We start from the raw sequence: 18,220 nt of genomic DNA, 5'->3' as shown, positions 1-18,220 counted from the left end.
TAAAGTGTGACCAAAAAATCTTTTGTGTTCAACAGAAGAAAGAAATTCGGAGGAACAAGAATGCAAATAAATTGTTAATTTTTTGGTTGATCTATCCCTTTTTATAACCTTGTATAAATTTCAGCTTATGACGGTTTTGTTTTTCTAAGTAAATATATAAATAAAATAAAAAAAGGCACCATAAGAACAGGTTCGCCCATTGTTTTGGGACTTTATATCTGAACCCTGAAGAATACAATACATGCTACAAAATAAAACAAAAACAAAGCAAAAAAAAACCTAACAAAAACGGTCAAACATGCCATCGAGTTTCACTAAAACGTCATATAGAAAATACCGTTTCTTATTCTGTTTTGGAAAACTCACAACGTTAGAAGTGACCTTTTGTTTTCTCACATTTGATCATGTGATACTGCAGTCACTATTCATAACAGCACTTTATCACTAGCACAAGAGACAAATTAGACTACGTTTAGAAATAGGCCCAACATAGTCTCTTGTTATGTTGGCTACTAGCAGCTTTTGTGGAATGCAGCTTTACAGAAGTTTGACTTCAGTACTGATTGAGAAAGGAAAGAAGGAAGAAAGAAAGAAAGAAAGAAAGAAAGAAAGGATGAAAGAAAGACAATAAATATATATTTATTTTAAGAATCTTTTGCTACTAAAATCTCTAGTGCTACAGCTTCGTCTTGAATTCTCTTTGAGTGGAGAAATGGTCTCCCACTGTCTCCGCTGCCTTATTGTTCTCTCTCCTTCCTAGAGTGGAAAGCTCTACCTTTGTGGATCGTTCATCTCTATAGCAACAGGAGTCCTCAGTCTTTAGGTCTGCCTTCGACATCCCCGTGTTTTCCGATTTCCTTGGCTCTCACAATCTTTCCATTTTGCTGCTGATGCCTGGAGCCGTTCAGCGAGCTGCGCTTCATGAGTCGATTGATGATGTCACTGCAGGTCTTCCTGTACTGGTGGCGCAGGAGAGAGTAGACGAAAGGGTCGCAAGCAGCCTTACTGTAAGCCAGACTCTTACACAGCACTCCCCAGTATGGATTAAACGGCTCTGTCAGAAACAGCTCCACAACCCTAAAGACACAACACACACACATATATGTGAGGAAATCCGGGTGCAAATCAAGTATGTGGAGCTGATAGTTACAGGGATGGTTCGATTCTATTCAAAGTTATTTGTATTGTGCGGTTTCACAATAATTATTGTTCCAAGCTGCACAATATGTAGTTTCAGCATCAATATTGCGACATGCACATCTGCAATAGTCACATTGTAGGATCTGCAATGTCGAATCAGGATTTTAGTTGAGCAGGAGTTTGAAACACACATGATTTTAGAGTAATTGCAAAGTTTAAACATAAAGTTGCCAAAAAAATGTATAACTTGCATGTGTTTTAATGGCTGTGGCTGTGCATGCAGCCAGTTTAAAGCATTCAGACACAGGAAATTAAAATGTTAGTATCTTCAAGAAAGATTAATACAGTATATATGTAATTAAAATAGTGCTATTTATTTTACATTTAATTACTGAATGTGTGTACCTAAATGCTGTTAGACTCTCGGAAAAACCTTGAAGCATTTATTTCATTTGTGACTTTTAGGGATGTGACGAGATCTCGAGTTACGAGATCTCGCAAGTCTAAATTGCAACAAGATTTCTCGTCAAGGTGAAAAGTTATCTCGTGAGTTTATGATGGAGCGTAAGGGTGAATTTAGCACTGAAGATTGGAGGCAGGATTAGATTTGAACAGCACATCAAGTGCCTTGCACACACCTGGCAACCTGGGCTGCCTCTGTGTTGCGCATCACTCATTTGCTTGGGCGGGTGTGACGTAATCGTTTTTTTTAGAGGCTGCTACAACTGCTGCTACACAAATGAATCGGTTTGTAACCATGCGATGGAATAGCACTTTAGATATGCTTAAATTCATAATTGTTGTAAACGCACATCAAATTAAGACATGTGGAGTATTCCTATTTCAGTCGCAGTATTGAAGTGCAATACAGAGATGTAAATGGATAATCAAACTTATAGTGTCATGTAGGACTTTTAGCTACATTTTGCCACAGGATATTCCATACACATATGGCTGTTTAACACTATTCTCTGCACCTATCGAGTCAGTAAAATTCCACAGACACACACATCTCCTCCGAGTGCGCACACACACAAACACACACACAGTGAGCTCCTGGAGACACACTCTCCAGTCGTCGTCATCATCACTGAACACACGTTAAAAAAAGTTTAATTTGTGGAAAGCAGTTCGATTTCTCATGTGAAACGGTACAGGGGAGAAGCCAGTCAGTAGAGTTTAAAGCTAAATATTTATCAGTGTTTGCATGTCCTTTATGGCACAATTCATTAAAATAAAAGTAAAATAACTTTTTATTGCCAGTTGATTTTAAAAAAGCACCTAAATAGTTGTGCATTTTTTTTTTTTTTTTTTTTTTTTTTTTTTTCCTCGGGTGATTAAAATACTATTTTTCATTTATATATTTCATCATTGAGGATTTCTTAAAAGTAGTGAAAATCTTGTCTCATCTTGTAGAATAAGAGTCTCGTCACACCCCTAGTAACTTTGCTTAACTGTATTTATAGTTGCTTGTGATTTGATTTATTACATTTTATGCAAATACACTCCACTACAAAGTCTCTAAAAGTATTCATTCTTTCTAAATTGAGATATAAATTTTATCTGTTAAAATGATACTCAATATCACAATATGTATCACAGGAAAATAACACATTGCAATGTTTTTTCATGTAACCCTAGTTCCCAAAGAGCTTTATAAAAGATGCATATTATTACATAACAATCAAAACCTGAAAAAGTTAAAGTGTGAATAGGGTGGATAGTACAGCTGTCAGGTGTATACAGTTAATCTGCTCAGATATATAATATAATGTACTTTTTTAAGTTGATATCTATAATATATTTAAGTTTACCAAAAAATAAAAACTTGCCATTTTTTCCCCACCCTCATGTGGTTCTTCTCAATAAAAACTCAACCGTAGTTTTTTTTTTTCCTGTTAAACTTAAAAAGACATTTTGAAGAATGCTGGAAACTGGTAGCCATTTACTTTCATAGTACACTGTAAAACCCAATAAGTTAAGGTTACTCAAGCCATTTGAGGAAACCGATTGCAACAAACCATTTAAGTTCAAAAACTAGTCCCAATGAGTACTATGAACTTAATCCATTTGAGTAAATGAAGCAATTTGAGCACAGTAAACCCAATAAATAAAATGAACTCAAACCAACTGAGTACTGTAAAACCCAATAAGTTAAGGCAACTCAAACTGTTTGAGGAAACCAATTGCTGCAAATCTTTTGAGTTAAAAAAAACTAATCTATAGGAGTACTGTGAACTTCATTTAAGTTGAAGTAATAAGGTATTTAATTAAATCATTACCTTCAACACTGAGTTCAAAACTCTTTTAAAATGAGTAGAATTACCTTCAGTAAATTGTGAACGACACTCATTTCATTTGATAAAGTTGACTGTTGGGTTTTACAGTGTAGGAAAGAACATTATACTATAGAAGTCAGTGGCTACCGGTTTTCAACATTCTTCAAAATATCAGAAAGTTTAACAGGTTTGGAATGAGTGAAGGGAGAGTAAAACAAATTTGAATTGAAATGATGACAGAATTTTTATTTTTGGGTGAACAATCCCTTTGAGGTACAGTATTATACAGGTTATGCATTCAGTTTAACAGAGGTTGTAAATGCAGAACAATCCCTGTCCTCTGTATGCTTGTGTGAGGGATAATCTGTGACCCGAATAAGACACTAACAGTTGCTCATAAGAATTGATTTGACAGGGGCTTTGAAGAAGAAAAGCTGCAGCAAAAGTAAGGGGTAAACATGACAGTTCATCCTGCATTTTCTCTGAGCTCACCAAGGTTATATAATAACATGCCAGTCAGGAAGCCCTTCTTCACTTTGGATTATGAGTCAGGTAGACATATATAACCACAAACGTTAGTACAAGACATACAGCTATCATATTTCATAACTTGTACAGTAGGTTTTTGTAGAAGAGACTAGTTTTTAAGATATTTCATTAAATTAATTCTATCTGTCTATCTACAGTGTCTGTCTGTGTTGATGTGTGTTTTTCTATCTGTGTCTATAATTTCAAACAAGTTGAAAGTTTAATATGCTTTCTATATATATATGCAGAGTTTATACAGGAATCAGAGAGTGAAATTCAATAATTTTAAGACCTTTTTTAAGACTTTGCATATATTTTAAGACCTTAACCACTTTTCAACCGGGAACACTGGTGAGATTTTTGCAGATAGTATATGTATCAGATACTAATGTAAGAAACTAATCCAAAACTAAAACATTATTCATATACTGAATAAAAAACTATTAAATCTAGCTAATTCAGCAGGTTGGCATATATAGACCATTTTGAAGAATGTAAACAAAAACAACGGTCTCAACTTATTTCCTGTTTTACATTTTTTTGTTTTTATAGACCTTTTTTTGGCTGCTGCATGGGTTGCCATAGCGACCACAGTCTTCAGGTAGAATGTTTAGAACTTCCATTTAGAGCGTTTACAACAGGTAATTTGTGATCCGAAAATGGATTTCAATAGCGTTTTGAGTGGATTACAGAGTGTTTTTGTGACACACAACTTTGAAAGGTGTGTGTTAAAGCCGTTATAATCTGTCAGATGTGGTTCAAGCGCGAGAGAAAAACGTTCTCCTAGTTCACGAATCTGCCGTCCGAAACACAGTGTGTGTGTGTTCCTGACCTGTCAGCTGTTAGCTCAGCGGCTCTTCAATGCGCGCACACTCACACGCAATACTTCACTGCATTATAAATATACATATTATAAATGGCCAATAAACGTCCGTTACTGATACTCTGCTGGCTGATTTGCATGTTGATTCTAATTGAGAGCCCTTTATGTTTCATTGAGGTAGTTTGTGTTGTGCAGCGTTTACCACAGTATGTGTTTTTCTGTCATTTCAAAATGCCACTTTACAGTGTTTCCTCTAGGATTTTTTCCAGCTGTGGCAGCAGCCTTTTACACAGATCCATCAACTGCCATTGGCGTTATTTCTATGACAAATGTCGTGAGCGCAGTATTACAAGTCGAGATCGCATTTATGTAATACAAGCATGGGGGTCTCTGCTTGTGTGCCGATTTCCTCTGTTCTTGCACGCCCTCAAATATTCGCTGCTCAAGTGCAGATTTTCTTGTGCGCTCTTAAATAAACGCTGCTGAAGTGCGATTTAGTGCATTTATGTAACAGGTTTGTCTCCCGACATTTATTCGATTTGCTAGGAATATTTATGAATGTCTCTAATAGACCTACAGAGCGGTATTAATGCGTCCTGAAGTAAAGTGAAATTGCTATAAACTCCAGCAAGATAAAGTTATTGCAAGCAAAACCATAGACCTTCATCTATAAATAAAGTATAATTATGGAAACTGTGTTCATCTTAACTGAAAGCTACGTCGTGTTTGTTGGCCTCACGCATCACGCAGTCAGTTAGTCAGTCAGCATGTCACCTTAAAGGGTTAAACAAATAACGCACAGCACTACTATGATTACAGAAAAGTTTCACTGTTACAATTCACTTTCCTTTTAATACCTTTTGGTGCGACTATAACCCGCTATTAAAAAAAACAACTACTGAATGATTTGAATGAGAAGCTGTAATGTAGCTGTGGCGGGATGAATTTTGGTATGACGCCCCACCACGAAAGAATAAATGTAGCGGAAACCATACTTTATTTTCACTTTATGCCACTTATTCAATCAATGTGTTAGTGGGACAGTACAGCCTACGTGTGTGTCAAACATTTTGGTGAAGTACATTTGTTTGGGTTGGTTATATAATGACTTTAGCGATGCTTCATTTAAACGGCACAAGATGCTGTCTGACACCGAGGGGAAATGCCCCGCAGCAGTTGTTTTCCATCCCATTAGATTGCATTTTTTTAAATAACCAGTCCAGGAGGTGGTGCTGATTGACAACAGTATTAGTTCAAAGACGTTAAAAGCAAATAAAATATATTAGACTATCATTTCAGAGCTGTCCAAATGTGACTGTTTATACGCATCAGCTGTCGATCGGAAGTTCTTAGCATTCTCCTTGTGCATACACGCAAAGCATAATGGGTAATTTTGCGTTCTAAGAAAAAGGTCTATAGCTTCAGAGAATCCAAAAAGAGCCACATATTGATAAATAATGTTATGATACTGTAGCTGTTTTAACGTTATGATTGAATTTCCTTGTTGCAGTTACAAATAGTTTGATAAGCAGGAAATGTTCACGGGCCAGTGACATAACCACCCTGAAATGGTCTATAGAACTGCAGAAATAATGGTGTTGCCTTGGTTCCTGCATTAAACAAAGCAGCATGATGTCAAACCTAGTAGGAATTCACTGATTTCATAAACTGCAGCATCCTGATATTCACAGATTTTACTCAGTCTAACTTTAGCATACAACCATACATTGCATAAACAAAAATAAAATAAAATGTAATACCTTGCAAAATAGCCTTTAATACTTTTTAAAGGCCTTAAATTTCTCTACATTGACTTATCAACTTTTAATACTTTTTAAGACCCCACGAACACCCTGATATGTAAAATCTGTTTTGTAAATGTGATCCAGGCTCTAAAAAATTTATAACTCCATTACCTTACCATTTCGACTGATTTTGATTCATCAAAGATGTTTACCATATGAAGATAATACAATATTCAACTGAATAATTCTTTTACTATGTTAATACCACAATAAAGTAAAGACTTTAATAATTTTCGTACAAAATGTAAGTAAATAGCCTATCTAGTTCTTCCTTAAAAATTAACGGGGTGTCCGCGGGGTCTTAAAAAATATTAAAAGCTGATAAATCATTAAAAGGTATTAAAGTCATTTTTATGAGGTCTTAAATTTTGTTCAAGCGTTGTCCAAAGTGTTTGACTCCAAAAAAGCATTAATATATTTATTTCCCTCCTAATATTAACAACGGCGTGCTCGATCCATGCGATTAGTTTGGGCTGGGGCGTGTCCGGCCAGGCTCCTCCGTCCGGGTGAAGTCACGTAATTTGTGACAAACACAGGGAGGTGATGTGACGCTCACCACATGTAGCGAAACAGATGGCGAAATGGGAAAATGTAAGTTTGGGTACTCCTGGTTGGAGAAAGACGAGTTTAAACAGTGACTGAAGCCTGTCCCTGAAAACAACCGCGTAATTTGTTTTTTCAAGCTTTGTTTCTTCCGAGATCTTCCGAATTCTGTTGCATGGGTTTGCTCCATTGCTGTATTTAACTGCAACTGTTTATTAACAACTGTGTATTAAGTTAAAGGTTTGATACTGATTAGAATTTGAAGTGGCGATGAGCTCTTAAAGTATTCTGAGAAGGTCTTTTAAAAAGTCTTTAAAAGGTATTGAGATTATCTTTAGGATTCCTGCATATACCCTAATTACAGTATTACAAGTACTATAGTACAATATTTCATTGGAAAAAAACTTATTTTAATTTAACAATACACTGTAAAAATGCATGCAGGATTGTAACTAAACATGTAATCTACAGAACTAGATTAAAAATGCTTGTAATTCAATAATGCTTTGAAACACTCATAGTCATATTAGTTGATTTTAACGGATTACATGGTTTCATATTGTTTTAAAAAAGTCAGAAAGTCAGAAAATAAATTAGCTACTGTTTTAGTTTGAATACATTTTATTTCTCCTTTTATATTTTAAATTCTTAAAATCTTACTGTGTTAGTGCCACACAAAGGTGATGATTATTCAGTAATGTTGTTCAGTAACAAAGGGTGGAAATTGTCTCAAATGCCCTTGGTCTCCCTTAAGCAGTATACTACACAGTGTCCTCCAGCTTATTAGAATTACATCAAGCATGCAGCCAGCTAATAACATCCAGGGATCTCGACCTCGCCAACAAATTAAAACTATAATAACAGCATGACTACACAGATGCCGAGAGTCGGGAGCCCAGGGGAAAAAAGCAGGCGGCTCACCTGGTGATGACATAAGGGCTGAAACAGACGACGAAGGTGCCGATGAAGGTGCTAATTTTACGGGTGGCTCTCTGTCTTCTCCTTTTCTGCTCCTCCAGACAGCGCTGACGAACACTAGACAAACAATTTAAGCTCAGTTTCAATGATTTCGCAGTGCATTGTTCTTTTATATACAGTAAAAAATACAAACTACAGGATACTATAGTTCATTTATGTAAATGGGGATATCAAAATAAAGTAAAATGTGATGATAAACACAAAGACTTATAAAGTGGACTTAAAAGCAACAGGAGCTGAGGAAGCTGTAGCAAATCTTTAAAATTATTAAATGTAGGTTTGCATTAAGCTGGTTGTCAGCAGAGACATTCTATCATTGAGGATAAATGTGAACCAACAAAGTATTGATAGTTGTGTAAATATTGTAATAGTTTCAGTTGTCTGAATTAATACTGGTAGATTGTGATTCGTTACATACAGTACCTTTCTATCACAGTTATCTGAAATTATCTGATGAATTTTGATGCATTCACTGTTTAAAGGTGCCGGATAATGAAAACGTAGATAAACCATAGCTGAATAGTACGAGTTTAATACATGGAAATGACGTATTGTGAGACTCAAACACCATTGTCTTCTCATTTTAATGTAATATCTTCGAGGTGTACAGTCTTGGTAGAAAAACAGGCCAGTTTGAACATTACACAGACTCTCACGATCCAAATGGCATCATTTAATATGCATACCCCAGGCTGCTTTTGTTTGGCGCCTATATTTCCTACTGAGATTACAACAATTTCCCCCATTATTTTTAAGTTTATCTCTAAGCTTCTATTTAATGTGCTATGTATGTGGGACTTTATTTTGTAAATGGGAGAAGCAGGGAGACTAAAAAGGAAATAAGGATTATAAATTGATTATTATTAGCACCACTCTGAAGAGACATACAGTTTCAATTGAGTTTTATGTTGGTTGTATATGGTTGTATATGTTAATGTATATTGTGAAATTTGCAGCATGTGTTTGTAATGAGGCAACAAACACATAAGCTGCTGAGTGTAAACTGTGATCATTTGAGATGTTGAAGGTGTCTGAATAATTCGTGAATATCTTAAACCATATCTGTGCACCAGATGAACCATAAGTCAACACTGGCATCATTAGAAAAATTCTGACAAAACATTCAGGAGATATAACAGATGTGTCCCATAGAGTCAGGATATTTGCCAAAGCTGTTTCCATGATTCATTGAAATGCCACATTGGTTGGCACACCTGCAGTGGATTATTTAATGCTTGCTTACGTGGTCACTTGTGTCAAACTGAAGTATGGCATTTTTGGAATTATTGCTATCAGTCTTTGGTTTGTATTGCATAAAAACCGACAGCTGGCAGTGATTTTTCCCTTCTCTCTGCATGCGTAGTGCTCTTATACTCTCCCTGCCTGAACACCAGATGTGCTCATTACATGTGCTGTGAAGGACCGTTGCAATTTGTCATTGTTGGTTTATTAATTATTGTGGTCGACGCTTTGCCATTCAAAGTCATCTAGAGCTTTGGGCATTAAGCTGATGATCTTCAGTTTCTGACAAGCACAAATGTCTCTTGATATCTGTTGGCATTTGAGAGAGGTGTGTTTACATCAGCCGTCTCTTGTGCTTTGCTATTTGGTAGAAGACTGCATACATGCTTGTATTTAGATTGAGCACTGGTTGATTTTAAAGCAAAAATTGATGATTGTGGTTTTATTTATGGCTAGTGTCACTGCTGCAGATATATTTGTGAAAGATTTAGTTTGATTTAGGGGTTTAGAAAGAGATGTTGATCTGCTTTTCGGACTGTTTTGATTTCATGCCCACTTTTAGATGGCGACTGTGAATAGAAACATGACTTAGGCTGTTTAAATCCAGTTTGATCCACAGAAATAAGTTGCTTTCACTTTCAAATTTTGAGGTTTCAAAAAGAGTTTTTATTACAGTGATGTCATAGAGGAGCCATTCAAAGACTCATAAAGAATATGTCAGTGAAAAGTCCTTTAAAGAACAGTTTAATAATTTAATGAACCTCTTTCCACTGTAATGAACCTTTGCGGATTTAAAATTTTCCATAGATGTTAAAGGTTATTCATGGAATCATCAATGCCATTAAAGAACCTTTAATTTTTAAGTGTTTGTCAATCCAAAGTTATCACTTTACATGAAGAATTCATGTCTTTACATTTGTGGCATTTGTTTTTAACTCTGAATAGGTTTTAAAAATGCTGCTGGTTTCAGTGGTTTGTGTGTGTTATTGAGTTATTTAAGATTCAGTAGGTTGAAGTCTCTGTCAGATAGGCATGGGACGATATACTGCGGTTTGGAAAAGTCAAGGTTTTAAAACCGCCAAAATTTTCTGTAATACCTTTCCTAAGGTGTGTGTAAGATTATTTTTTTATTTACATTTTTTTGTTTTTTAAAACCACAGTATCTCTAGCAGAAAAAATACCCAAAGATGCTATTTTAAATTGTAAAGAAATCTGTGTTTTGGAAACTAGTCAATTAATCTTTTGAATTATTTAGCCTGACATGTTTACTGTTCCAGCACAGTGGCGCAGTGGGTAGCACAATCGCCTCACGGCAAGAAGGTCGCTGGTTCGAGCCCCACCTGGGTCAGTTGGCATTTCTGTGTGGAGTTTGCATGTTCTCCTTGTGTTTGCGTGGGTTTCCTACGGGTGCTCCAGTTTCCCGCACAGTCCAAAGACATGTGCTATGGATAAATTGGGTAAGCTAAATTGTCCGTAGTGTATGTGTGTGAATGAGTGTGTATGGATGTTTCCCAGTGATGGGTTGCAGCTGGAAGGGCATCCACTGTGTAAAACATATACTGTACTGGATAAGTTGGCAGTTCATTCAGCTGTGATGACCCCAGATTAATAGGGACTTAAGGGACTAAGCCGAAAAAAAAATGAATGAATGAATGTTTACTGTTCCAAACTGTTATAAATCTTTCAAAAAATAAAATGGTTTTCAAAGGGGAAAAAAGTTTTGGTTTTTACTCAGACATTTAAAAAGAATTTTATTTTATTAATATTTTAGAGCACTGAGCACAATACCGTGGTTCTGTGAAACTGAGATATTTTTATCCAAGGTCATCATACCGTCAGAATCTTATACTGGCCCATGCCTACTGTCAGATCAAGAGGGCTGTGGACCAAATCTGTGGTGCTGAAATCAAGAATATGTGATTCTATATCTATGTGCTAGCAATACTTAAATTAGAAGAATCTTGTGTTTTTTTTTTTTTACATTGTTAAAAAAAGTTGGAAATAAAATATATCAGCTTATTTAACCATATATAGAGTAAGAATATATAAGGGCAGTAACTGATTACATCTAGATTATACAGTATAATGAATCTAGATTGTATAGGATAATTAATCAGATTTCAAATGTACTTGTAATTAGATTAAATTTGTTTTAAAATGCTCATGTTCAGATGGATTACATGGTTACATGTTATTTACATAAAATCAGTAAATTCATTAATTGATTTAATCCTATTTTTTTCTCCAGTAAGTTTTTTTTTGTTCTAAAAGTCCTGTATTTAAAGTGTTTCATTATACTGTTTTATGTAGATTTATCTCCGTAGAATGGCCAAGAAACTCTAAATCATTGTGTTTTATCAGTCCATTTTGACCTTAAAAACAGTAGGACACTCTGAGTAAGGTTCTTAGAGATACTCAAAATGACTCTTCTGTAACATCGCTGCAAAAACAAAAAAGAAGAAAACAAACTTTATTTAAGATGGAAGTATAGAGAACGTGCATTCCCAGAATTTCCTTTTCGACCTACGTTATTATCACAGCTTATTTGCCTTGTTAACATGGTGGTCTTTGTGTTTGTATTGCTGTCTCCTTGTCTTATTACATAGCTGTTGCATTTGTCTGTTTTTGATGGAGTGTGGCCTTCCTGTGACTGCCCTTGAATTGTTTTCTGTGGATTTAAACTACAATGGGTTGTCATATTCTTGCATCATCGTCACCGTATTAGGTTTCAAAAAGGGGGTTTGCAACGATGCATACATGAAATACTTGGGGTTCCCCTTTCAGTGAAAAAAAGAAAAGTATTTTGTTATGTAGTGCAAAAAATGTGTAAAGCATCTGGACTATGGTTAAACCAGTTAAAAAACAGCATTTGCGCACTCGTTCTTACCTCGGGTGAATGTCCACCAACAGCACGAGGGTTTGCATGGTGATCACGTCTATGCGCTTGCAGTGAAAGCGCGCGACTTTGAGCACTTTCAGATAGGTGACGCAGAGCACCACCGACACCAGCAGGAACGTGAGCGAGTGCAGCACCAGCGTGTAAATCGCGAACTGCGTCTTGGCATGAACAGCCCTGCCGTTACAGAGCGTGCACGAAGCGTACTGCTGATGGTAGCCCACCCAGGAGAGACATGCGGCGACCACCGAGAATGACAGCGAGTGCACCCACGTGTAAGCCAGAGCGATCACAGCGTCCCGGTGACGGATCCTGGAATGATAACTCAGAGGGAACACCACTGCAACCCACCGGTCGATGCTGAGCGCAGCCATACTCAGCATAGAGTTGGTGGTCAGGAAAGTGTCCAGAAAGCCGACCACCTGACAGAAAACGTGTCCTCCGGGGTGCGCATTACTCAGCACCCCGAAAAGAGTCAGCGGCATGCTGGAGGCGGACAGAAGCAGGTTGCAGAACGTCAGGTTGAGTATAAACAAGCCAGGGACCTGCTTGCGTATTTCTGCATTGTACAGGAAGCAGATCAGCACCAGCACGTTGGACAGCACCGACACTACGATGATCAGGACGAGGAGAAAGGAAAGCGCGAGCTCCGCTGTGTGCATGATGTTCCCCGCTCTTTTAAAGCCCCCAACTTTGTAGTGCAACTCCAGGACAGTTCATGACGGGGAACTAAACTGTATCAATACAACTTGTAGATCCCCGGGCGTGATATCCAGCGGCGCGCGGCTGCTCGATGGACGGCTCTCCATAGCTCTAACCACCGTTTAGTCCGCGAAGTGTTGGCAAAATCCATCCAAACAGTTGGAACGCGATATCTCAGGAGTGGACGATTAATCCGCTCTCCCTCGCAACCCTAAAGGAATGCCGCGCGCAAGTGCGCAGATATGGTTTGTGCGCTCTTCTAATGCAGAATTCGCCCTTGAAGCAGCTTTATATGTCAAAATGTCACCCCCACCCCTCACACGCTCTCACGAAATGCCCACACGTGACTAGCGTCAAAGGAATCGTCAGGGAATTAAAATAGTGAAGGGACTAAATTTAGAAAGTGTTTATATTTGTCGAAGGGAACTCTTTCACGTCACGATGAGGCAAAAGCCCTGGGTCTCGCGGTACGATGTTATCTTTTGGTCGCCTTGCGCACTCCGTCTCAGTCTGAAAGATGACGAAGAGCTGAATGCATTTAGAAACACGAATGGTCTTTATTTTGTTTTAACGTTTATATCTTGGTTGATTTATGTGTCTGAAACTTTAATATTTCTGTATCTACAGTTGAAGTCAGAATTATTAGCCACCCCCCCCCCCCCCTTGATTTTTTTCCTTTTTTAATTATTTCCCAAATGATGTTTAACAGAGCAAGAAAATTTTCACAGTATGTCTGTTAATGTTTTTTTTTCTTCTGACGAAAGTCTTATTTGTTTTATTTAGGCTAGAATAAAAGCAGTTATTAATTTTTTAAACCCAATTTTATGGTCAAAATTATTAGACCCTTTAAGCTATATATTTTTTCAATGGTCTACAGAACAAACCATCCCTATACAATAACTTGCCTAATTACCCTTACCTGTCTAGTTAACCTAACCTAGTTAAGCCTTTAAATGTCACTTTAAGCTGTATAGTCTTGAAAAGTAAAATATTATGTACTGTCATCATGGCAAAGATAAAATAAATCAGTTATCAGAAATGAGTTATTAAAACTATTATGTTTAAAAATGTGTTGAAAAAAATCTTCTCTCTGTTAAACAGACATTGGGGAACAAATAAACAGGGGAGCTAATAATTCAGGAGGGCTAATAATTCTGACTTCAACTGTACATGCTATAGTACAAATGAAAGGAGGTTTGAATTTAGTGTCTTATTCCTAAATCAATGAAAATGAACACAAAGACTTGTACACAAAAACTTTTATTAAAAATGTATTAATTTATAGTGTAGTCTACATAGCAGAGCACCCCAGCACAAATGCTTCTAAGATACAAATATTACACGTTAAATGGATAATTAATCCCAAAATGAAAGTTAGCTGTTAATTTACTCACCCACAGGCCATCCAAGATGTAGTTTTTTTTTAATTCAGCAGAACATACTGGATACCAGGGTGCAAATTAAAGGGAGGGGGCGGAGTTCTGCTCTTTAATAGTTAAGAAATAGTTTGCTCTGATGTGTATCTTAGGTTAATTAATAATTAAATAATAGATAATGTAAATATACACTTGACCACCCCTATAATGGTTCATACCATTGTGAATGCATGTTTGTGCCAAAATTTGAGCACCAACAGACAGCATAAGTGTTCACAAAACATGTTTCTTGTAAAATAGGCGTTTGTACCGTAGGTGTCCATTAAACATGATGCGTAGTTTGTAATTGTTTTAAACACTTGCTTGCATGGAAGTTAAACAGTAAAATAAAAATACGTGCAGTCTTTCATGGTCATCTAATAGTGCAGGAATGCAAACCTGTCACCATTTATTTAATAAACACAAATGTCATTGAGAACCACTCAATATCCCTCAAAACACTGAAAACAAAAGTTTGGTTAATAAATTAGATGCAATTGAATTAAATAGATAACTTTGGTTCACTGAGGCATATTACCGAACATAACCGAAAACTTAACCCAACCCCACTTGTCAATGTATAATTTGCACCCTCCTGGATAATTTTTTTTTTTTTTGTAATTGCTGATATTGATAATTTTGTAAAATGTAAGCCAGTAGCTTCCTGGATTAAGAGTCAAAAAAATTAAATAAATAAAAGGAAAAATAAAAGGAGTTCTAGTGGCTCCTGATGATGCATTGACATCTTGGGAAGCAAATGATATGACTGTGCAAGAAACAAACCTTATACACCGCATTATTATCTTCAATCTACAGCCTCTGAGAGTCGCATAATGACAACTGCATAGAAGAATTGTTTACAATTTATCTCCACAAATCACTGCCGTTATTTTGTGTTGCCTTAACTGTTGTTGACTGTCAAAGTGCTGAAGCAGATTTTATAAGTCACCAAGGACTAGAGTTTAAACAAAATGTTTGGCTTAAGAAAAGGCATTTACAGTACATGTTGGATGGTCTGAGGGTAAAAATGAACAGCAAATTTTATATTTTGGGTGAACTATCCCTTTAATTTACTGCCCTAGACATTCTGTTCTCACCATGCAGAGAAGAACATTGTAATTTTAAATTATCATCTCAAATCGCAAATATGATTCATATCAAAGAATTTCCAGACAGGGTGAAAAATAATCTGATTAACTGAGAGCTGGTCTTTTCAACAGCAAATGGAATAGCTAGAGGCAGAGACAAAGAGAAATAGAGAGCGAAGGAGGGATTCGAGGTCTAGCACCTTGCGACTTTTAATCAAAGCTTTGGTAAAGTATCGATTTAAGTTACCTTGGGGAGACGTATACTGTATTTATTGTTACAGCCAAATTGTTTCCAGTGCACATATTTTGTGTGTATATTATTAAACAGAATTGAAATTTGCAGCATTTAGAGATTGCACTTTAAAAATGTGACCTTCAGTTTATATATTTTCATAACCACACATTTAGAATATATACAATATTTGAAGGGCGTAATGAGTTCAAAATGCTGAACTTTTTAAGATTTTTTGAAATATCCAATCTCACAGTTATAATGAAGTATTACTAATAAAAAGGCAGTCTATGTCATGACTTGGCACTGAATTGGAATACTAAAATAGAGAGCGTGTTTGAGGAGAGAGCTGGGCTTGATGCATTTGGCTCTTGTTGGCTTGGCTGCGGGATATGTCAGCTGAATTTCCTGTCACTTTGTGTACATGAATTTGTATGTGAATTTGTGCATGTGCACGTGTCTGTTTGAGTGCACGTGTGTACAGTATTTTACAGTATGTAGGGCACCACTTCATTTAAAGAGACAGTTCACACAAAAATGACAAATCTGTCATTATTTACTCTCCCTTCACTTTTTCCAAACCGGTTTCAGGTTCTTTTTTCAGTTGAACACAAAAGAAGATATTTTAAAGAATGTTGGAAAACTGTAGCCATATAGAATTTTTTTGGCCTACTATAGATGTTAAAGAGCACTTATGATAAAAATCATCTTTTGTAAGCTGCGTGTAGAACTGTAAGCATAGTGTGTCGTGTCCACAGTCATATTGGGGTGATATAAACACAACAAGTCTCTTTTTTTTTATTTCCTGACCTTAAAATAGGATCAAAATCCCTTCCATTTTGAAGCCCACCGCAACGTGACGTAGGAGTAGAGTTTGCCCGCCCACTGAATTGATTGACAGCTGCATATTAACATGTCTTCGTAGTAACGCGTATAATCATATCAAGAAGACAGGACGTGCACAAAGCAACTGGAATTATAAGATCTGTTGAGCTCACTGTGATCATCAATCATCATCAAATGTGATCAAAAATCAGTTGTACAAGTTTAAAATGTTTTTAAAATAGTGCATGTTTGTAATAAAGTAAAGGCGATAAAATCACTGTAATTCATCACCACAGCCGCATGTCAGTACAATTATAAAAGAAGACACTTCAATCCCAGTTTGTGAACATGTAACCAGGTTTATTTTGCACATTAACATAACGGATATCCATACAGTAGTCTATATTAATGTGTATCCTGTCACATTTGCTGTGCAAAAACTGTGTAGTGCAAACTTAAACGTGCGTGCTGTGTTTGTGTGTCCGCTGTGTGTGTGTTTGTGTGTGTTAACTCCACAACAAAAACATCAAATAATCATTGGGAAAATTCTTACTGTAGTATGTCTCACAACTGTTATGTGAGATCTGCTTCCTTCATGTCTGTGACTGTGCTGTTTATCTGACGCAACCGAGATGGAGATTGAGGCACACTCTGACAGGCACGTGGGAACGGTGGGCGGGGAGAACTATCATTAAAGGCACAGGCCACAAAAACAACTACATATTCAATTAATCTTTATTTTTATAGTGCTTTTACAATGTAGATTGTGTCAAAGCAGTTTCACATAGGAATATAGTGAATAGTGAATCAGGAATATAGTGAATTGAAAAAGTGTAGTTCAGTTTTCTGATTAGTTCAGTTTAGATTAGTTCAGTTCAGTTGATGTGATTTAATATTCACGGCTAAGAGTCTAAACACTGAAGGGTAATTCATCAATGCACAGCTCTACAAGTCCCGGACTATGCAAGCCAGTGGCGACAGCTGCGAGGAAAAAAACTTCACCAATGGACGAAAGTAAAGTAAAAAAAACCTTGAGATAAACCTGGCTCAGTTAGGCAAGACCATTTCTCCTCTGGCCAAACGTCTTGTGGAGAGCTGAAGTCTTGGTGCCAGAGGCTGGAGAATGCTGGACGTCAGCCAAGACTCGTCTGTCCCTGGAGTCTCACAGGAATCAGACGCATGCTCTCTACTCCTCCATGACCACCACAGCATCTGCTCAGGATACGGCCTGGTCCGGGAATGTGGAAACCTTGAGATCATCTCTTCACAGGTCTTGGATCGCTTCAGTGGCACTGCATAATCTCTGGGGGCCTCGGGATGAGTATCCCCAGGTGGAAATAGAGAATAAAGATAATAATTAGCGTAGCTGCTGTTCATAGGGTATATAAACGAGATGCAAAAACCTGTGTGGAGCACATTCATGCATCGTAGCACTATGTGATGCATTGAGTGTATGTGATGCATTGAGTGTAACTACATAGTGTTGAGAGCAGAACATTCCAATATTCTGAAAGGTCTAATATATAGTTTGATGAGTGTTTTGAGCTGAAACTTAAAAGACACAATTTGGAGACACAAAAGACTTTTATATTAAATCTTTAAAAAGGGTAAAATAGGTGCCCTTTTAAGGAACACTACACTTTTTTTTGGAAATGAGCTCATTTTACAAGTGAGTTCTACCATTATTAAACCCATTAAGCCAATCTTCGGGTCTGGTGGGAGCA

At 36.8% G+C, this 18,220-nt stretch overlaps 1 protein-coding gene across 1 annotated transcript; it reads right to left on the bottom strand.

Annotated features, from left to right (window-relative positions):
• Window positions 1-812: 812 nt before the first annotated feature.
• gpr26 (G protein-coupled receptor 26) lies at window positions 813-12,915 on the bottom strand. The gene is made up of 3 exons (XM_056477531.1): window positions 12,226-12,915; window positions 8,040-8,153; window positions 813-1,077 (listed from the first exon to the last, which is right to left on the bottom strand). The coding sequence occupies exons 1-3, from the start codon at window positions 12,894-12,896 to the stop codon at window positions 813-815; spliced, it is 1,050 nt and encodes a 349-aa protein (XP_056333506.1). The 5' UTR covers window positions 12,897-12,915.
• Between the last annotated feature and the right edge of the window lie 5,305 nt (window positions 12,916-18,220).

The sequence above is a fragment of the Danio aesculapii genome, chromosome 17, assembly GCF_903798145.1.
Source record: "Danio aesculapii chromosome 17, fDanAes4.1, whole genome shotgun sequence".
Taxonomy (NCBI): Eukaryota; Metazoa; Chordata; class Actinopteri; order Cypriniformes; family Danionidae; genus Danio; species Danio aesculapii.
This window is presented reverse-complemented; position numbering and strand designations above follow the sequence as displayed.